The sequence below is a fragment of the Argopecten irradians genome, chromosome 7 (assembly GCF_041381155.1).
Source record: "Argopecten irradians isolate NY chromosome 7, Ai_NY, whole genome shotgun sequence".
In the NCBI taxonomy this organism is placed as follows: Eukaryota; Metazoa; Mollusca; class Bivalvia; order Pectinida; family Pectinidae; genus Argopecten; species Argopecten irradians.
In genome coordinates, this window is record NC_091140.1 from 27,765,612 (window position 1) to 27,783,319 (window position 17,708).

Consider the following 17,708-nt stretch of genomic DNA (forward strand, 5'->3'; position numbering starts at 1 on the left):
TTCCGCTAAAAATCGGTACATTAATTTGTTTTTGACATTTTACTACAGTTATAGAGATTTGGCACTTTTTGTACATGTACATTGCGGGTTTACATGTACATGTACATGTATATTTTTCTTTAGAATATCTCTTTTTGTTTAGCATGATATATCTAAATGTTGTACTATTATATATAATTCAAAATAAATAATATCAATGTCACTGATTATGTTAAAACTTTCATTTCTTACGTTTACTGAGTGACAATTAAATTCAAGTCCCTTAAATTTTTACCATTAATTTCCAGAAACATACGGTATATATGTATGTACACAGGGACCTAGCACGAATTTTTTTTAACCAACTGTGTACAAACGTTATAACCCTTTTGTGCCTCATTATATCAAATTATGGATTGCTCCCTAAACCGATTGACATGCGCAGTGTCTCCTTTCGTTTTGTTTCGGATCAGCCATGGCAAAACGTTAACGATACCCTGTTATACACTGACCGACTTTCCACCTGGAATTTGTAGTGGACTACTTATTAGATCGGCAGGTAATGTAATAATTATAAGAATGAGGGTAATTGAGCACTGTCATTGCTGTTTTTGTGATGTAAAGTGTCACAGTAGGCAACCGTGAACTGGTGAAATAGGCCTAGTGTATGTGTAAATAAACATTTTCCGGGATGCATTGATCAGGTCTATTCTATCAATGTAATATTAACCTGGCCATTGACAGTGAGTAGATTCTTAACAGTCTGATTTATTTACAATTATGACAATACAACGTATGGGTACTTGTATTACCAGAAACATGAAGTAAAAGGTGTGATTATGGACAAGGTTTAGCTATAGGTATACATGTACAGGGTGATCGGGCGATCGGGTGGTGTAGCGGTTAAGCCGCTCGCCTTTCACCTAGCCGGCCGGGGTTCGATCCCCGGCACGGACATGGAAAGATCACGGGGTCACCTGCCCCACGCTTACATCCAGGCCATCGAGAGTAATTTACAAAAGTTGTTATACAGTATAACTTGTTTCTCAATCGATGTAAAACGTTTATACATGTAGATACGTGCACGGTGTGTACAAGATTTAGACTACAGGTAGACACATAGTGCACAAGATTTTGACTACAGGTAGACAAGGAGTGCACAATATTTAGACTACAGGTAGACATGGATACAGAATGTTTAGACTACAGGTAAACACAGAGTGCACAATGTTTAGACTTAACGGGGTGCACAAGATTTAGACTACACAGCTCCAGTTGATCACTATATAAGGACATAAACACAAATTTACGTCACTTTCAACTTATCCAAAATGCATTGCGTAATTTGTCCAATTGAGTCAATGACATGTATCTTTTAACCCCAGGTAAGTCATTAAATAATAAAATTAAATGATACTTTGAATACAATAGAATAAATTAGTAAAGGAAATTTATTTTGTCACATCGGCAAATATTCATACAATATCTAACAATAAAAATTGAATATTTAAGGCATTATTCTCAATATCTTTTTGGGTTATGAAGTAATTAATAGACAAAAAACGGAAGGACATTCTTCATAGACTCGAAACGTCTATGAAAAAGAATGTCTGTCTGTTTTTTGTCTATGACTGCATAACTCCAAAAGATATTGAGAATAATGCTTACAATTTAATTCAGATAATTCACTCAGGTACTAATTAGGCATAAATTTCCATGATTTTACTTACCTTTGCAATAAAACAAATTGAGTTGTGGTGCAGTGATATCTTATACAATAATTCAGTTTGGCCAATGACTGTTCCGCTTTAAAAAGTTCCCCGCAAAACTGTTTTGTGTACATATATGATGTCATATAACTTTACATACAATTCCTTTGGTCTATGGAAAAATAATCTAAAAGATCTAACCAATAGAAATGAGTGTAACATATGAAATTAACTATTTCAAAAGATACATAAATAATCCAGATGATTTTGTATTCTATGGTATTTTCTTTCGCAATTTATAGTAATTATTATCAGTATAATTTGTAAACCTGGCTATAACGGCCAAATATGCTGGTTCGGTGATTTGTTTTTGACAAATTACACGGTGTTGGGTAACAGAAATACAAAAAATGCACATCTCCCTGTCTTACTTCATTACTTCTGTTGGCTGTGGTTTTTATGCTCAAAAAAATCTTAATAACCTAACTACAATACAATATTTTTCATTTTCAGGGCAGTTGCTTTGATCTTGCACTGGAACAAACAAGATGGCGGCTGCAGGAGGAGGGATTTCCACACATCTCTTTGTCGCTGCCATAGACTTTGGTACTACGTATTCTGGATATGCCTTTTCTGCTAGAGATGACTTCCAAAAGGAGCCACTTAAAATAAATGCAAATGTATGGAATGCAGGAGCCAGGTCTTTAATGTCTCACAAAGCACCGACAGCTCTACTTCTCAACCCCGACAAATCATTCAACTCTTTTGGATATGATGCTGAGAATAATTTTGCACAATTAGCAGAGGATGATGAACATCATGAATACTACTTTTTCCATCATTTTAAGATGGTTCTTCATAATAACAAGGTCAGCAGAACTACTTCATTAAATGACCTCTGATTATTTATATTGTTGATTCCTATTTACAATAAAATGATGACCATTTACATAAATTAATCATATATCTAGCCCTTTCAGTTGCAGAAATATATATGTCTTAAAAGGCCTGCCCACTACCTTTCTGGAACGAAATTTAAAGGTTTTTTAAAAACATTTATAGCATAAGAAAATATATACTAATGGCCAAAGATGAGGTATCAATGCCAAACATATGCAAAATTTCCTGTGTAATATATGATAACTGTGGAGATTCATTTCTCTGTTTTGCCGTTTGGCGCAGTAATATTCGACTATCGCGCGGTATTTAGGACAACGGCAGGAAACATAAGACAACCCGGCCTTTAAGTTGTATACACAGGCTAAGTAATGTATATCTAGTGGATTACATTACTTAAAGGAACCTTTCTGTATAAAAGAAGAAAAGGGTTAGTCCTCATGATTGTATACATGTAGATATTATTAATTTGCAGACCCTGAATAGGAACACGACAGTCGCAGTTGTTGGTGGTGATGATAGAACCTTAACAGCGTTAGAAGTATTCTCTCTTTCCATAAGGTTTCTAAAAGATGACTTGATGGGGAATATACAAAAAATGGTGACAGGAATTGATGATAGAGACATCAAGTATGTTCTTACTGTCCCAGCCATTTGGGACGACAAAGCCAAACAATTCATGCGAGAAGCAGCCAAAATGGTAAGCAAGCTTTAATATGCATGCATGGTTTCATTTATATTTGATAGATGATGCTTGTCAACTTAATTAGATTATATTCCAGTTGTGTTACACTCAATAATCTCCATATTAAAAATCATTTCAGAGTTGGAGATCCAGTATATACAATTGTATCTTCCTTCTAAGGGCGTGTTTATAGATTTCTATTCATTCTAGGCAAGGTGTTGGGATCTTGATATATATCTTTTGTCAGTGATTTTTCTCCTTATATAACTGGGGTTGGTAAACGACCCCATTCCCAATGCTAAACCTCCCTATATTTTCCCCCAATTACAATGAAAAATTCCCAAATCAAACTGCTGAGACAAAAAAAGCTGTCCTGATAAAAGATTGTTTTGTTGATACAATACAGGTCCATAATGTTACATCAAATATTAACACTGTTTTACAATATTTAATTACCTATATCACCATGTTCAGTAATGGGTATCTTTTCCTAAAACCTGTCTTTTTGTGATTAAAAATTCCCAATTCGTGTCAAAAATGTTTTTCCCAAAATACCCTGAAAAATCACTGTTTGTTTACATTATTTGTGTGAGGATATGAATATAATAAATAATAATATACCCTATGCTTATTATACACACCCCACCAAACGTTACTAAATATTTGGTTGCCATACTCCATTACATTACAGAAATAAACACTTGCTGCAACAACAACTTGCTGTATGTTTGCCACAAATACATTTTTAGTAAGGAATTGTAACCATGTTATGTTCTATACATATGTTTTTTATAGAAAACCGTGTCCACAACTCCTTCCTATCTCCAAGGTCAATTTAAATGAAACTTTACAGCAATGTTGGGGACCATGATTATTATTACTGTGTAGATGGTATGCAGTGGGTTTTTTGGGGTTTTTTTTTGCCAAAAGTGTGGTTCCCATAGTAACCAGGTAGCTATATACACAGTTTAAAAAATATACTGAAAAATTCTTCTAAACTTCTAGTTAAATTTGAATGAAACTTCACAATAGTTTTTCAGACCATGATCAGTTACTAAGATGAGCATATAAAAGGTCATTATACACAGTATTTGTTCAAAGTTGTTCAATAAGTGTAACATATGGGTGCCTATAATTTGACACATCACCTCTGTAAATAATGGTTACCATAAAAGCATAACGGAAGAACATTTAGTTGCCATGGTCTAGATTGGCCTCAAATAAGGGGTTACAGCAAGGGAGGGGATTATCCATTGGATTAGTTTTCATTTCATCAGTTCTAGTTAATTGACAAAATTAATAAACAAATGCCAAAGACCTTACATAATAGGTTTTTAAGCCAATTAGCCCATCAAAGAATGGAATTTCTTGAATACTAGCTTCAATCATGATTTTCAAGATGCAGGCATTGTAAAATCACATGCTGATTTTTATTGTTGTTCAGATTTGATAGGAAAAGCTAATTACAGTGTAACTTATTTATCATTAATCAAGGGAGGCATCAAGGAGACCCAATTATCAATAGCTTTGGAACCAGAAGCAGCCTCCATCTTTTGTCAACACCTGCCAGTTGAGAGAGCAGGGGCCGGAAATGAAAGTTTTCTCAAAGTGGCAAAATCTGGGACAAAATATATGGTAGTGGATTTAGGAGGTAATTCAACTTTTGATGTCTACAACTTGACAATCTTAGCTTTGATTTAAACTTTGTAATCAGACAAGAATTGTTGTGAAATTTATTCATATTTTCTATGTTTAAAGTATGCATATTATATGTAGGTATCAAATGAAGCAACTTCAAGATTTACATATGTGTACATTGCCACACCTGAAAATCAACAATACATTAAAGTGAACAGTCGGGCAAGGATAGCTAAGTCGGTAAAAATGGTGTGAATGTATCCAGTATAATTTCTTATGAAATGGAAAAATAAAATCTCTCGTCAAAATCTGTCTGCGTACGAAGAAATTAATTTAAAGTATGGAAATTCTAAAACGTCCTCCCGGCTCTCTATGTCCGTGGTTACATTTCCATGCAGCCTCGCTTTCAATGCTTTCAAATTTTCTTTACTTTAATGGTCAGAACTGGGAAACTAATTAGAACTTGACTGTCGTATTAATATGTGAGAACTTTTGGAAGGCCAATGAACGCATTTAGACTGGTTTTCTTTGCCCAACTATTCACTTTAAGAGCCGGCATTTTGAAAAGTGTATTTCTCGTGCTGCAATTTTTGACTGTTAAAGTCTGGTGTAAAGCAAGTTCATTCATTACTTTGCAACATATGCTGGGCATGCATCATCGATACTCTAGGAGTATTGATGATGTCATTATATCTATCTCTGGAATATTTCATAGCAAAACTAAAGGCAGTTCATTAGAAAAACAAACTGACCAATTACATGCCTGCAGAGACTTTCTTTGAAGGTTACAGCGATGCTGAACTTCAAAGCCTCACAGTCAATCACAGTTTGATGTTATTCATTCCTTTTGATATAATCAAAACACCAAACTATACCTTTGTTATCTGGTATTTTCTAGTGTTTTGCCATGAAATATTCCAGGGGTGGATATAACAATAGCGATAGTAACCCCTGGAGTATTCATGATGGACATGCATTCACTAGCAGCAACCTAAGTAAACCCTGAGCAAAATTATTAAAATACAAAACATTGTACATAACAGCGAAACTGAAAACCAAAACTTGGCTTCATGGCTGTAAATGTACTCATTTCACTGCCCTGTAGATGTAAATGTCAGCTCTTATTTATACTTGAAAAATTTAAACTTATGCATTGTAAGTATTGCAATCCTGAAAACATTGGTCATTTTTTATGGTAAATAAAATATTAAAAGCTCTCTTGATTCATGAGTAAAAAAAATATGGTACACACAACTTTAACAATTTGATGGTTTTTCAAACCAGATTTTGTTATGAAAAAGACATATGTGTGTGTTTAAATATTTTTGACTCATAACTACATGTATGAAGAAACTCATTACATAAACCTATGTTTTACATTCATTAAATGACTTGTTTGAAAAATAGTCAACAAAAAATATGGTTAAATTTCATGTTGTTTGCAAATCACTTAATTGATGCCATGAAAATTACTGATCACACATCTGGTAGATATAGGATTATGCAAGTCTGATATCAGTGTAGACTACATTTAGAATAGAATATATTTCGTAACTGTGCTAGACTCCTGGTAGAATCATAAAGACAATACATAATTACTATGTACATGAACTTGTGAGTTGCTACTTGCTTCTTTTGTAAATGAAGATACTTTTCATACATGACAATGCATTGCAATATACTGCTGTAGGACTGATTGGCGATAATTTCAAAAATAAAAACAAAAACCAATGCAGTCTTTGAATAAATTGGCTCTTTACAGTGATCAGTGATTTATTTCAGGTTCATGACGGATATCATAATTCGGAATAATAATTGTTATAATTGTTTATATCGCTCATTGCAAATCGTACAAGTACTTGAGACATACGTGATGAATAGGTATATATTCTATAATGTTGATATATACGAGGTTATTAAATCCTAAGAAATATTTCAATTGCTCAATTAATTAAAAAGAAATTATTTGTAGATTGACTCGTACTGTTCAGTACATGATTCTGAATGCAACTCTATGTACCTTGTGTTAATTCTGACAAATGGTTATGACGATTTCCTTAGGTGGAACTGCTGACATTACCGTTCACCAGCGACATTACGATGGCACGCTTAGGGAACTTCTTCCAGCAACAGGGGGTGCCTTTGGTGGGAAATCCGTTGACGATGCATTCAGTGCTTTTTTGGGTGAAATCACTGGAGAGAAAAATATGAAGAAACTTGAAAAAGAACACATGGACGATTTTATTGACCTATTCCGTGAATTTGAAACAAAGAAAAGAGCAATATATCAAGATAAACCGGCCAAAGTATCAATAACAATGCCTGTATCTTTAATAGATATTGTCAAGAAGGATAAAGAAAAGACATCAATGGCAAATGCTGTAATGTCATCTCCATTTGGAGAGCACGTCAGTTGGGGGAAACAAAAACTTCAGATTTCTAATAAACAATTCAAAAAGCTTTTCACACCAACTATAGATGGCATCATCAAACACATGGAAGGCATACTGAATGAAAAATCGTTCAAGGACGTGGAAAATGTACTTATGGTAGGGGGGTTTGCTGACTGTGAACTTGTTCAAGCCGCCATCCGTGATAAGTTTAAAAATAAACGGATAATCGTACCAGATGAGGCAGGTCTAGCAGTACTTAAGGGAGCTGTGCTGTTTGGTCATGTCCCTCGCACCATCAGTAGCAGAGTCGCCCGCCACACGTACGGAATACAGAGTTGGCCAGCGTTTGATCCGCAGCGTCATCCTCCCGAAAAGAAAGTAATGATCAACGGAATTGCAAGGTGCAAGGACGCGTTCTTCAAGTATATAGAGATAGGACAGCAGGTAACCCCTGGACACGTGGAATCCCAAGTGTTCCAAGCCTTGAAGCCTGACGAGGCCACCCTCGAGTGCACAGTGTACGTATCAAATGAAAGGGACCCTGTCTTTGTAGATGAAGAGGGGTGCACACGATTGGGTCTTCTTACTGTTCCATTAGATCCACACCGACAAGGAGCAGTGGAGGTCGAGGAGACTCTTGTATTCGGAGAGACTGAGCTTCACGTGCAGGCAAAAGACATGGCTACTGGAACCCTGTATGAGGCTCGCTTTGACTTTCTGTAAGTACATTCTTTAACAAAATGTAGTCTCAATAAACTATGTTAATGGGTAATGAAAAAATTGAAAACGAACGATTTGTTTGAAAGGGATCGTAATTCTGCTTTCTATGATATTACAAAACTTATTACATATTCGTTGTGTTTCGGAATATAATTTGTCATACATATATGTATACGCTTGTTGGCACGTCGATAGTAGTGATTTTGATAAGGTTCAAAGTCATATATGCATTGTAAATTCTTTCATAAATTCAACCAACATAACTACTGTCTTAAGCTTGAAAGTTATTTTATCCCGATCGATTCATCAGAAGATTTAGATATTTATACATCTCTATATTGGTACATGTATTAAGAAAAATACATGTATTAAGAAATGTAGATTTTATCTGCGACCGATTATAGCCAACGTCACTTGTTTACTAAGGATAAAATGTATTGCTCTGATACAACTGAACCACAAGTTTGCTTTGGTTTCAGTGGTGGAGGAATATAGGGATGCTGATTTCAGTACGGTGATGAGTGGCAACGTGGTACAATGGATCAAATATCTACGCCTAAAGGAAAATCATAATTTGTTGTAATATGTGGAATCTTTACTTCCACCCAGTCCTCCCATTTGTTGTTGTGCCATTGATATCCTCCAATACATGGCATGTACAATTCCAACACAAAAGCGCAGGCCAAAGATATAGGACTCTAGGAAATGTCTGAGAAATTGTTCATGAACTTTTTCATTATGTAATAATACGGTGTCCTAGGCTCAATTATAACCGGATCTAGGACGGTTAAGCGCATAAATCAATTCATCAATGTATCAAGTTATATGTATACAATGTAATGTATGATATAACAATATATCAGTGAAAGGTGTTGTTGGAGACATGCAATTGGTGGGCCGATCTGGTGTAGTGAACGAGACAAATATATGTTCTTGTTTGTCAGCTAATTTGGTGTTTTATTTATATACAATTTTGTATGTTCATTTATATATGTATATGATAATCTATGATGTAGAATAAGTAATATTTGTTATATTAATATGGGGACGTTGCAAATATACAGTTTTGTCATAGATTGGTATACAGTATAAGTATTTTGTTTTTGCATATTACAGAGTAGATTGTGACGCTATATGTTTGCGAGCGTAACGTCATACTTTTCGCCGAAACGACGTGGATTGCGCCCACAAAATAGTGAAGTCACAATGGATATCTACCCACAAGAGAGCTAACTATGTAATAGGCAAACACATAATATGAGGCCGGGAGAGGATAAAATGTATAATATTTGTCATACAAGGGCTGTTATATTATGTAATGCTTGTCGTATAAAGACAATGGTTGTCACAAATAGACAGTGGCTGTCATGTAAAGACATGGGGTGTTAAAATAGGCATTGGTTGTCATAGAAATACAGGAGGGGTCGTTGATTTAAAAAATAGTATTGTTTGTCATATACATGCAGGCGGGGAAGGTGCGGATCTAATGGGTTGCTACGTACTGAATATATGTACCCTGTGATTGCGAATTATAGCATTACAAGTGTCACGTCTTCTTAAACACGTAAAATGTTTCTATGTGTAACTGTTGAGTTGCTGAAAGCAAATTTTATAACCGCTTTTTGTTATGTGTCGTATACTAGTTGCTTACATGTATGTTGTTTTGTTATTGGCTGTATATTAATTATGATTGGTATGAAATACCATTTCACCATCAACATGATTCGCGGTGTGATTTTTTTTAAAAACTTTATGAAAGTTGTAGGGCAAACGATGCCACACACCTATATATCCGTGAATACTATTCAAGTAGCTATATGTACAGGTATGCAGCGGATACTTATTATTTATACACTTTGTAAATGATCGATGCCGGCGAAATCGGTAAGTTTCGCTACATCCATCTTTGATGACCGTAATATTTTACGGTCACCAGTGTGTGTATATGATTTTATGTTAGGCGACGCGATAGCAGCATTCATATCCAGTTTTATGATGTATACTGAACAAAAATGCAAACTGCTACAGTCTATGATAAAAAAAGATCCGCGCACTTAGCACAAAATCAAAATACTACTCATCTGGGCCAGCCCTTTACTTCATACAATCAGGAATATTCTAACGTTATTCTTTGTATACTCTGTACCTATTATTTGTATACAATGTATTAATATTCTGTACCTGTTTGAATGTTGTTTACTCATGTTTGGCCAATTTTGTACAAATATGCATGTTAAGTTTGAGTCTATCAACATATTTTTCCATATGAATAGTATGCTGTATTTCTGATAAGTTTACTTCATTGTTCTTTCAATAAAATTAAACGCATCGTATTCCATTACTTTGCTTAGTATTGTTTACAATAGCTCCTTTTTATCATCATGTTACACGCATGTGACTGTTTCATCAGCTATGTTATAAATATGGTGCCCGTGTATTTCAGGTCAGTATGCCTTGGTCATATTTCATATGGAATACGGTTATCACCCTAACCAGTGCACTGCTTTTACCTAATACCGCTTTTGTCTGGTCGGTGGTCGACTCTCCGCCATTTTTCACTCCATGCTGCTACCAACATTTCATACATATCCTAACTACATGCATTTGACTGTGACCTGTTACATTTTATCACTAAGTTTGTACATATATATTAATGAATGCATTTGGAAGATATTTTACATGTATATGTACATGCGCTTCATTATTCATTTTAGTCATTTAATGTTTGTCATGGTTTCACGCAGTATACATTTATATGTTTTCAATGTAATAGCTTATCCGCTTCCGTTGCCGATATGTCATCCGTGCGTCGAGAGAGCAAATTAAATAGAGGTGCAAATGTTGTGATAACGATTTTATTGTTGTTTTTAAAATATATGGTCTTGTCTGTGCCCTAGAATAATCTAGATCATATTTTGATAAAAGTATTGTCAGTGGTATCCCTTTGAAGAATATTTTTGTATTGATGAAGAATATAGTCCCCATATTGTTGAACAGAGGAACAGTGATATTTTTTATATATAAAATCCTCTAAGACTTATCATTTTGTTGGAAGTTTCTAAATAATAAACGATAGTGGATACTTAAGACTATAGTTAAAGAAATTGTAAAGTCATTAATTGGAGTTTTGTTTAATTACAGTAATTCTAATTTAGCTTCATAACAATGAATTTTTCAAACTATATTAATTGTATGTAACCCTGGTAAATAACGGCATCAATAGAAATGCTTTCTCGACAAAACAGATCAGATATCGTATTGATAGGTAGACCAGATTTTAGTTCCGTGTGGATGAATTGATATGCATTCTATTAGACATGTAAAATTATGTACTCTCAGTCATGTTACATTAAAAATTCATCGTTGCATAATTTACATGTGAATGTCATCTTTGATTGATAGAACTCTGCTACAAATCATCTAATTGTACAGATTATTTCCTTTTTACAATGATTATAAATTAATGTTAATGCATATCTTAATGACTTCTTTTCTGCGATATATACAAGCGTGTTTTATTTTATATTTGACAATGAAATGAAAATAAATCTATTTTATGTTTATCACTTTTTGCACATTTTGTTTTTAATTTATATGATTAAACGATTGATTATATCACATTGTTATTCTAAAATGATCGTCTTTCAAGGAGAGAGATAACAAAATGAAATGGAACATGGCAGACAAGTTACAATTGAGCAAGAGAATTTACTTTATATATTGGATAATCTAGAGATATGGGTAATTGTCCTTTTTCTGTCTTTGGTCTTGTTTGAATCTACACATGTTTAACTTTAGCAATGCATTTGATAAAACAATAGCAAAATGCAAAAGTGATGATAGCTAATTATCACCATTATCATTATTGGTATCTTTTAAGTCAATATACACTGTACAAAATGTATGCATACTGCATGAGTATTACATGTAGAATGATAGCACAATTTATTCCAAAATGAACATTTCTTGAATCAATTTAGTCTTAAAATAAACCGGTTATTTGCTATATAAATTTTTTTTCTGAAACTGACAATGATCACTAACATTTTCTACTCTGTCTGCTGCATTGAGTATCAGTGAATGGAATTCGAAAAGAATTAACATTTGAGATAGAATAGGGTGTGCAATATGAGTTGACCTACAAAACGTATAGAAAAACGCCCTCTACCCGTCTGATTTAAAGGCCGACCATACAGATAAGGTTGTTACACATATATACAATGTATGTATGCATATGTGTATAGAAAAATCTAACATACGAGCTGGGCATGCGCAAAGATTACATTGTATTTGTAAACATTACGGTTCGGATCAAGAAGGAAGGTAATATATGTATACTTATTTATTGTTTGATAATGCGAATAAGCAAATATGATTTATTAAGTATTTCTGGAAATATTCAAGTCCATGACAAAATCATGTTCTCATTTTAACACGTGTCGATGTATATCATTGATTCCATATTGCCAGGTGAACGGGCATGTTACTATATCCATTGCTTGCAGGGGATTTCCACTCGAAGGTTTTGTCTTTGTTCCTTATTGTGTGCAATATTCGATGGATATATGTTGCAATACAACGGTAGATATAAATACTAAGTTGTTACTTCTACAATATCGTAAGTAAATCGTGTCACTGGACACATTGTTTTATGTTCGCAATACTTGTGCTAACTAAGCGCAAACCGAAAGTACTTGTACACAAGGGGCCGCGGTGGCCGAGTGGTTAAGATGTCCCGACATATTACCACAAGGCCTCCACCTCCTGGATGCGAGTTCGAATCCCATGTGGGGCAGTTGCCAGGTACTTACCGCTGGCCGGTGGTTTTTCTCCTGGTACTCCGGCTTTCCTCCACCAACAAACCTGGCACGTCCTTACATGACCCTGGTTGTTAATAGGACGTTAAACTAAACAAACCAAAAAACTTGTACACAAACTTATATATTTAGTTATTCTATATAGAACACACACCAGGCCATAATACATATACATACATATACGTATATATGAGCAATTATACTAAAATATATGAAAGGTGAAATAAGCAGTAAACTAAATGTTATCAAAAATGTAATAAACTAATTAATGATAAAACAAAAACGACCTATATATATAATGCACAACATAAATGATATCCCTTTTCCTATACTTACTTGGTACTACCTAAAATTATTACATGTACAAAATTCGTTTTTTAAAACCAGTCATTGTTAGACCAAGCACCATCCCTCATCCCTCTCCTCTGCTCTATGCAACAGGACAGAACAATATAATTTCAAAAAAAAAAAAAAAAAAAATGAAAAAAAATATATATCAAAAATAATCAAATTGTGATTAAAACATCTTACAACTGATTTCCAGCATCATGGCTTCCTCAAGAAAATACTTATTTGTGGCAGCCATTGACTTTGGTACAACATACTCTGGATACGCTTTCTCTGGTAAGGATGAATATGATACAGAGCCTCTGAAAATCAAGAGCAATATCTGGAACTCGGGAACTTTGATGTCGTATAAGGCTCCAACAGCACTTCTCCTGAAACCCGACAAGACCCTCTGCGCGTTTGGATACGAAGCCGAGACGATGATGGCAGAAGAAGGAGACAGTCTGAAAGACCATTTCTACTTCCACAGGTTTAAGATGGTACTCTACAATAATAAGGTAAATGGGATCAATGGACAAAATTATTCGTTATTGCTATTTTTCTCTACATATTCAACGTATTTGTTATTTTTTCATTTGATTTTTACTAATTTCAACTATAGACTGGTGTACTTCTAAAGAAAAAACAATAACAAATACTTTTGGCACGGTATTATAAATTACGTACAACATAAGTTACTGTGTAGTTGTTTATATTCGTGGGTAGTAACTTTTTACCTTCCTACTTGTTACTTATCAATGATAAAACTGTGTATCCAGGTAGTTATGCATGCAGTTTATCTGCAATTACTTCATTATTAAGTCGGATATATATGAAAAATGAGTTACATAATGGATTCTTAAAAATTCTTTTAAATATACATTGCTCATTCTTCAAACTGTAACATCAATGTTAATTTCAGTTTATTTTGTCTTTTAATTTTAGTTGCATTGCTATCATTCGTTGGGCAATATAGTACTTCATCACCCGTTCATTCACCATTTGCCTTTTAAGTATTCAAACCAAAATATGACAAATGCATCATTTGGTAGCTTCAGTCTTTTGAGACTTCCCTCAGTGATGTCCCATAATTGAAAACTTAATAAACGATGCTGTATATTAGGTATTTTTTTTACTTTTTCTCTTACATTTTTTAACTTTGAAACTTTCCAGGACTTACAACGTACCACCAAAATTAAGGACGAGATGGGGAAAACTTTGCCAGCTCTTGATGTGTTTGGACACGCCATTGCCTACTTAAAAGGACATTTAATTGACGCCATCAAGAAGCAGTTCGCCGATATAAAGGACGGAGATATCAAGTACGTCCTGACTGTTCCAGCAATTTGGGATGATAACTCCAAACAATTCATGAGAGAAGCAGCTGTGAAGGTCAGTACTGATTAAAACGTTTTGCGAGACACGATGTCGTCAAAGTACAGTCAATCCTGATAAATAAATCCTAAATAAATCCGTTCAAATAAACGACCTTATGGAGACCAACCATTAAAGAATGTTTTGTTTTCAACTCAAAATGCATTCAAAGTGATTATTTAGGACCCAAAGAATAGTCTTTTTATTACATTTTATAAGCATGTGTTTTTTATACGGAGTATTGGTTGCTTATTCAACTCGTTTGTTGTAAATAGAATACCTGTCAGGATAATAACTGACGACCTAGATTATATGCAGTTCAGAAGTGTTCTTGCTAGTATAATCTAAATCTTTATTATTTATTCTGTCTATTTTGTGTAAAATGTTGACCTTTGTAGGGTGGTATAAAGAAAGACCACCTTATGATCGCTCTGGAGCCGGAGGCAGCTTCGATCTACTGCCAACATGTTCCTGTAGAAAGATCAAGGAATAATTTCCTAGAGAGTGCCATGGCTGGTCTCGCCTACATGGTCGTAGATTTGGGAGGTACTTTTCCAGTGTTACATGTAGATGTCTGTGTTATACTTCTTCAAATCTAGCTTTACAGTATAGCTGGTTATGTTTGCGGGACGATTTCGCGAGTCATATCTTAGTTTTAGGTTCACATTGCGATTTTCTTTTGTTTTGTGGTGGTCGCCATTTAAAAGATACATATTTGTATTTAACTTTTTTTGTTAAACACGTTTGGTTTTTGCTCTTACACTTTATCATGTAAAATCCTTTTGTCATTTGAAAGAACATGGATATCGTAAACAAATCTACTGCTCTCTCTAGCTCGAATGTTTAGACCGCAGCTTGAAAGCTGTAAAAATATTCCAAACATATTTTGTTTCTCTCTTTTGTATGCATGTATAGTGACTTCATAATTTATGCAAATATTATAACACAAGAATACAAAAAAAAAAAAACAAAAAAAAAACAGTGAAACATCAGCCTTGCGAAGAATGTTTATCACAGTAAAACTTCTTTGTTATAGGTGGCACTCTAGACATTACAGTCCACCAACGACAACCAGATAAGACACTCAAGGAACTCCATGCCGCCACGGGTGGAGCTTTCGGAGGGAAATCTGTTGATGACGCTTTTGAGTATTTTCTTTCGGAAATAGTTGGGTCTGAAAATATCAAAACCCTGAAGGAGGATAATATGGAGGATTATATTCATCTTATTCGAGAATTCGAGATGAAGAAACGTCAAATCAATGAAGAGAAGCCAGAGAAGATATCGATACAAGTGCCTTTTGCACTCGTGGAACTTCTGAAAAAGGACAAAAAGCGTAAAGGAATCGACAACGCCGTTAAAAATTCAAGGTTTTCTTCAAATATTACAAGTGCCAGACAAAAGATACAAATTCAGAATCCCGAATTTAGGAAGTTTTTCCAACCAACCATTGACGGTATCATTAAAAACATGGAGGATATACTCTATGATGAAAAGTTCATGGATGTGAAATATATCTTAATGGTGGGTGGTTTTGCGGACTGTCTGCTAGTGCAGAACGCGATCCGCAATAGATTTACAAAGAAAGTGGTAGTAATTCCTGATGATGCTGGACTAGCCGTCCTGAAAGGTGCAGTTCTGTATGGACACCAGCCGCGTGCCATCAGTAGTAGGGTGGCGCGTTTCACTTATGGCATCCAGAGTTGGCCAGCTTTTGATCCCAAAATTCACCCAGCGAGCAAGAAGGTCAGTATCAATGGCGTCCCGCGATGCACTGACGTTTTCTTCAAGTATATAGAAGTTGGACAGCAAGTGACGCCTGGTCACAGTGAGTCTCAAGTTTTCCAAGCTTTGAAACCAGACGAAGATTGTTTGGAATGTTCCGTTTTTGTATCAACGAAACGTGATCCTATGTTTATAGACGATGAGGGTTGTCGAGAACTAGGTGTACTGAAAATACCTCTCGGTTCACATAGGGACGGACCTACTCAGGTACAAGAGACGCTTGTATTTGGGGAGACTGAGATTCACGTGCGAGCGAGGGATATGTCTACTGGGAAAATGTACGAGGCCAGCTTTGATCTATTGTAAGTAAAAAAAGCTGTATATTATTGAACATTCAATCACATAACAATCACCAATATGTACCCAACATCAAGATTGAGTATGATGTGGTTATAAATCGTTGTACGCAGAGACAAAACGACATGTGAAGTACTTCATTTAATTCAGATACAACAACATTTATTTTATTTTCCCTTTATCAATATATTATATTGTCTGGTTATATTATATTGTCTGGTTCTATGAGGGTTACTAGCATTATGTGTCCAAAAAATTATCAATGAATTTATAGGACTACAAAAAAAAATATTTCTTTCTTTTTTTATTTCAGGGGCGATGGCATTTAATGTGCAGCATTGAATTTAAGTTGGCACCGAGACAAACTAGTAAATAACATAGTCCACCATGGAAACTGTGATACATGATGAGTAACCGTCTTTGTCTGTACATTGAGCTGACGATGTTTAATTCTTTCCTTCCTGCTTGTCCTCTAGCTTGTAATCAACATTATGAACATTCTTTCCCCAACTTGGAGTTGTTGATTCATGATGCTCATAAAAATATCCTAATGATGCTCATAGAAATATCCATACACGACCACAGTCGATGTGTATATGGAACTTCGCTGTCCTATTCGAATTAGAGAACTTTCAAAAGATGGAGGTAGAACAGATAAAACGTTGTGGTTGTACATCTTGCTTATCGAGCTCTTGATTGATATACAATTTGTATGAATCGGTAATACACAGAATAAAGTCACATGCCTTTTATTTGTATGTGACGTGGAAATTGAAATAAAATATATACGAAGTCTATCAGGCTATACCGTATTGCTTTGTTTTATCCAGATGTCTTCAAGATGCTTGTTTACTTAGGTTATCGAGCATATCTGAAAGAAAATTTAATCTTTTAATTCATAAACACATCTAAATTCACGATCGACCGTTTAAAACAGCGGATATAACAAAACAAGAACCTTTTTTTCCATTATGCGCTATAGATACATCCCTAAAAAACAGGTTAAAAACAGAATTATTATGTTTGGCACAAATTGATTACTACTGGTAATCTTTCAAGTAATATATATAAGATGATGTTAAACTTG

At 34.6% G+C, this 17,708-nt stretch overlaps 2 protein-coding genes across 4 annotated transcripts; both read left to right on the forward strand.

The window, feature by feature from the left end:
- Positions 1 to 390: 390 nt before the first annotated feature.
- Positions 391 to 11,589, forward strand: LOC138328036 (heat shock 70 kDa protein 12A-like). 2 transcript variants are annotated; one of them, XR_011209153.1, is made up of 7 exons: positions 391 to 538; positions 2,202 to 2,557; positions 3,061 to 3,285; positions 4,765 to 4,921; positions 6,970 to 8,020; positions 8,501 to 10,144; positions 10,947 to 11,589. XR_011209153.1 is itself a non-coding variant. In XM_069274622.1 (6 exons), exons 2-6 carry the CDS (start codon positions 2,237 to 2,239, stop codon positions 8,514 to 8,516), a joined length of 1,770 nt encoding a protein of 589 aa, XP_069130723.1. In that variant the 5' UTR covers positions 391 to 538; positions 2,202 to 2,236; the 3' UTR covers positions 8,517 to 11,589. The 2 variants fall into 2 exon arrangements, 1 of the variants encoding a protein (XP_069130723.1); XM_069274622.1 differs by having other exon boundaries at positions 8,501 to 11,589.
- A 32-nt stretch (positions 11,590 to 11,621) lies between these two features.
- On the forward strand, positions 11,622 to 17,426 carry LOC138328035 (heat shock 70 kDa protein 12B-like). Of its 2 annotated transcripts, none has more exons than XM_069274621.1 (6): positions 11,622 to 11,762; positions 13,383 to 13,683; positions 14,339 to 14,557; positions 14,938 to 15,085; positions 15,576 to 16,626; positions 16,935 to 17,426. In XM_069274621.1, exons 2-6 carry the CDS (start codon positions 13,387 to 13,389, stop codon positions 16,948 to 16,950), a joined length of 1,731 nt encoding a protein of 576 aa, XP_069130722.1. In that variant the 5' UTR covers positions 11,622 to 11,762; positions 13,383 to 13,386; the 3' UTR covers positions 16,951 to 17,426. The 2 variants fall into 2 exon arrangements, with proteins under 2 accessions (XP_069130722.1, XP_069130721.1); XM_069274620.1 differs by lacking the exon at positions 11,622 to 11,762 and adding an exon at positions 12,060 to 12,344.
- The last annotated feature ends 282 nt before the right edge of the window (positions 17,427 to 17,708 follow it).

Excerpts from the sequence above, each read along its gene's own strand:
- LOC138328036 (XM_069274622.1), top strand. The coding sequence starts at position 2,237 with ATGGCGGCTGCAGGAGGAGGGATTTCCACACATCTCTTTGTCGCTGCC. Across the intron at positions 2,558-3,060 it reads TGGTTCTTCATAATAACAAG|ACCCTGAATAGGAACACGAC; the intron begins GTCAGCAGAACT and ends ATTAATTTGCAG. Across the intron at positions 4,922-6,969 it reads TATGGTAGTGGATTTAGGAG|GTGGAACTGCTGACATTACC; the intron begins GTAATTCAACTT and ends CGATTTCCTTAG.
- LOC138328035 (XM_069274620.1), top strand. The coding sequence starts at position 12,250 with ATGCATATGTGTATAGAAAAATCTAACATACGAGCTGGGCATGCGCAA. Across the intron at positions 12,345-13,382 it reads GGTTCGGATCAAGAAGGAAG|CATCATGGCTTCCTCAAGAA; the intron begins GTAATATATGTA and ends ACTGATTTCCAG. Across the intron at positions 14,558-14,937 it reads TGAGAGAAGCAGCTGTGAAG|GGTGGTATAAAGAAAGACCA; the intron begins GTCAGTACTGAT and ends TGACCTTTGTAG.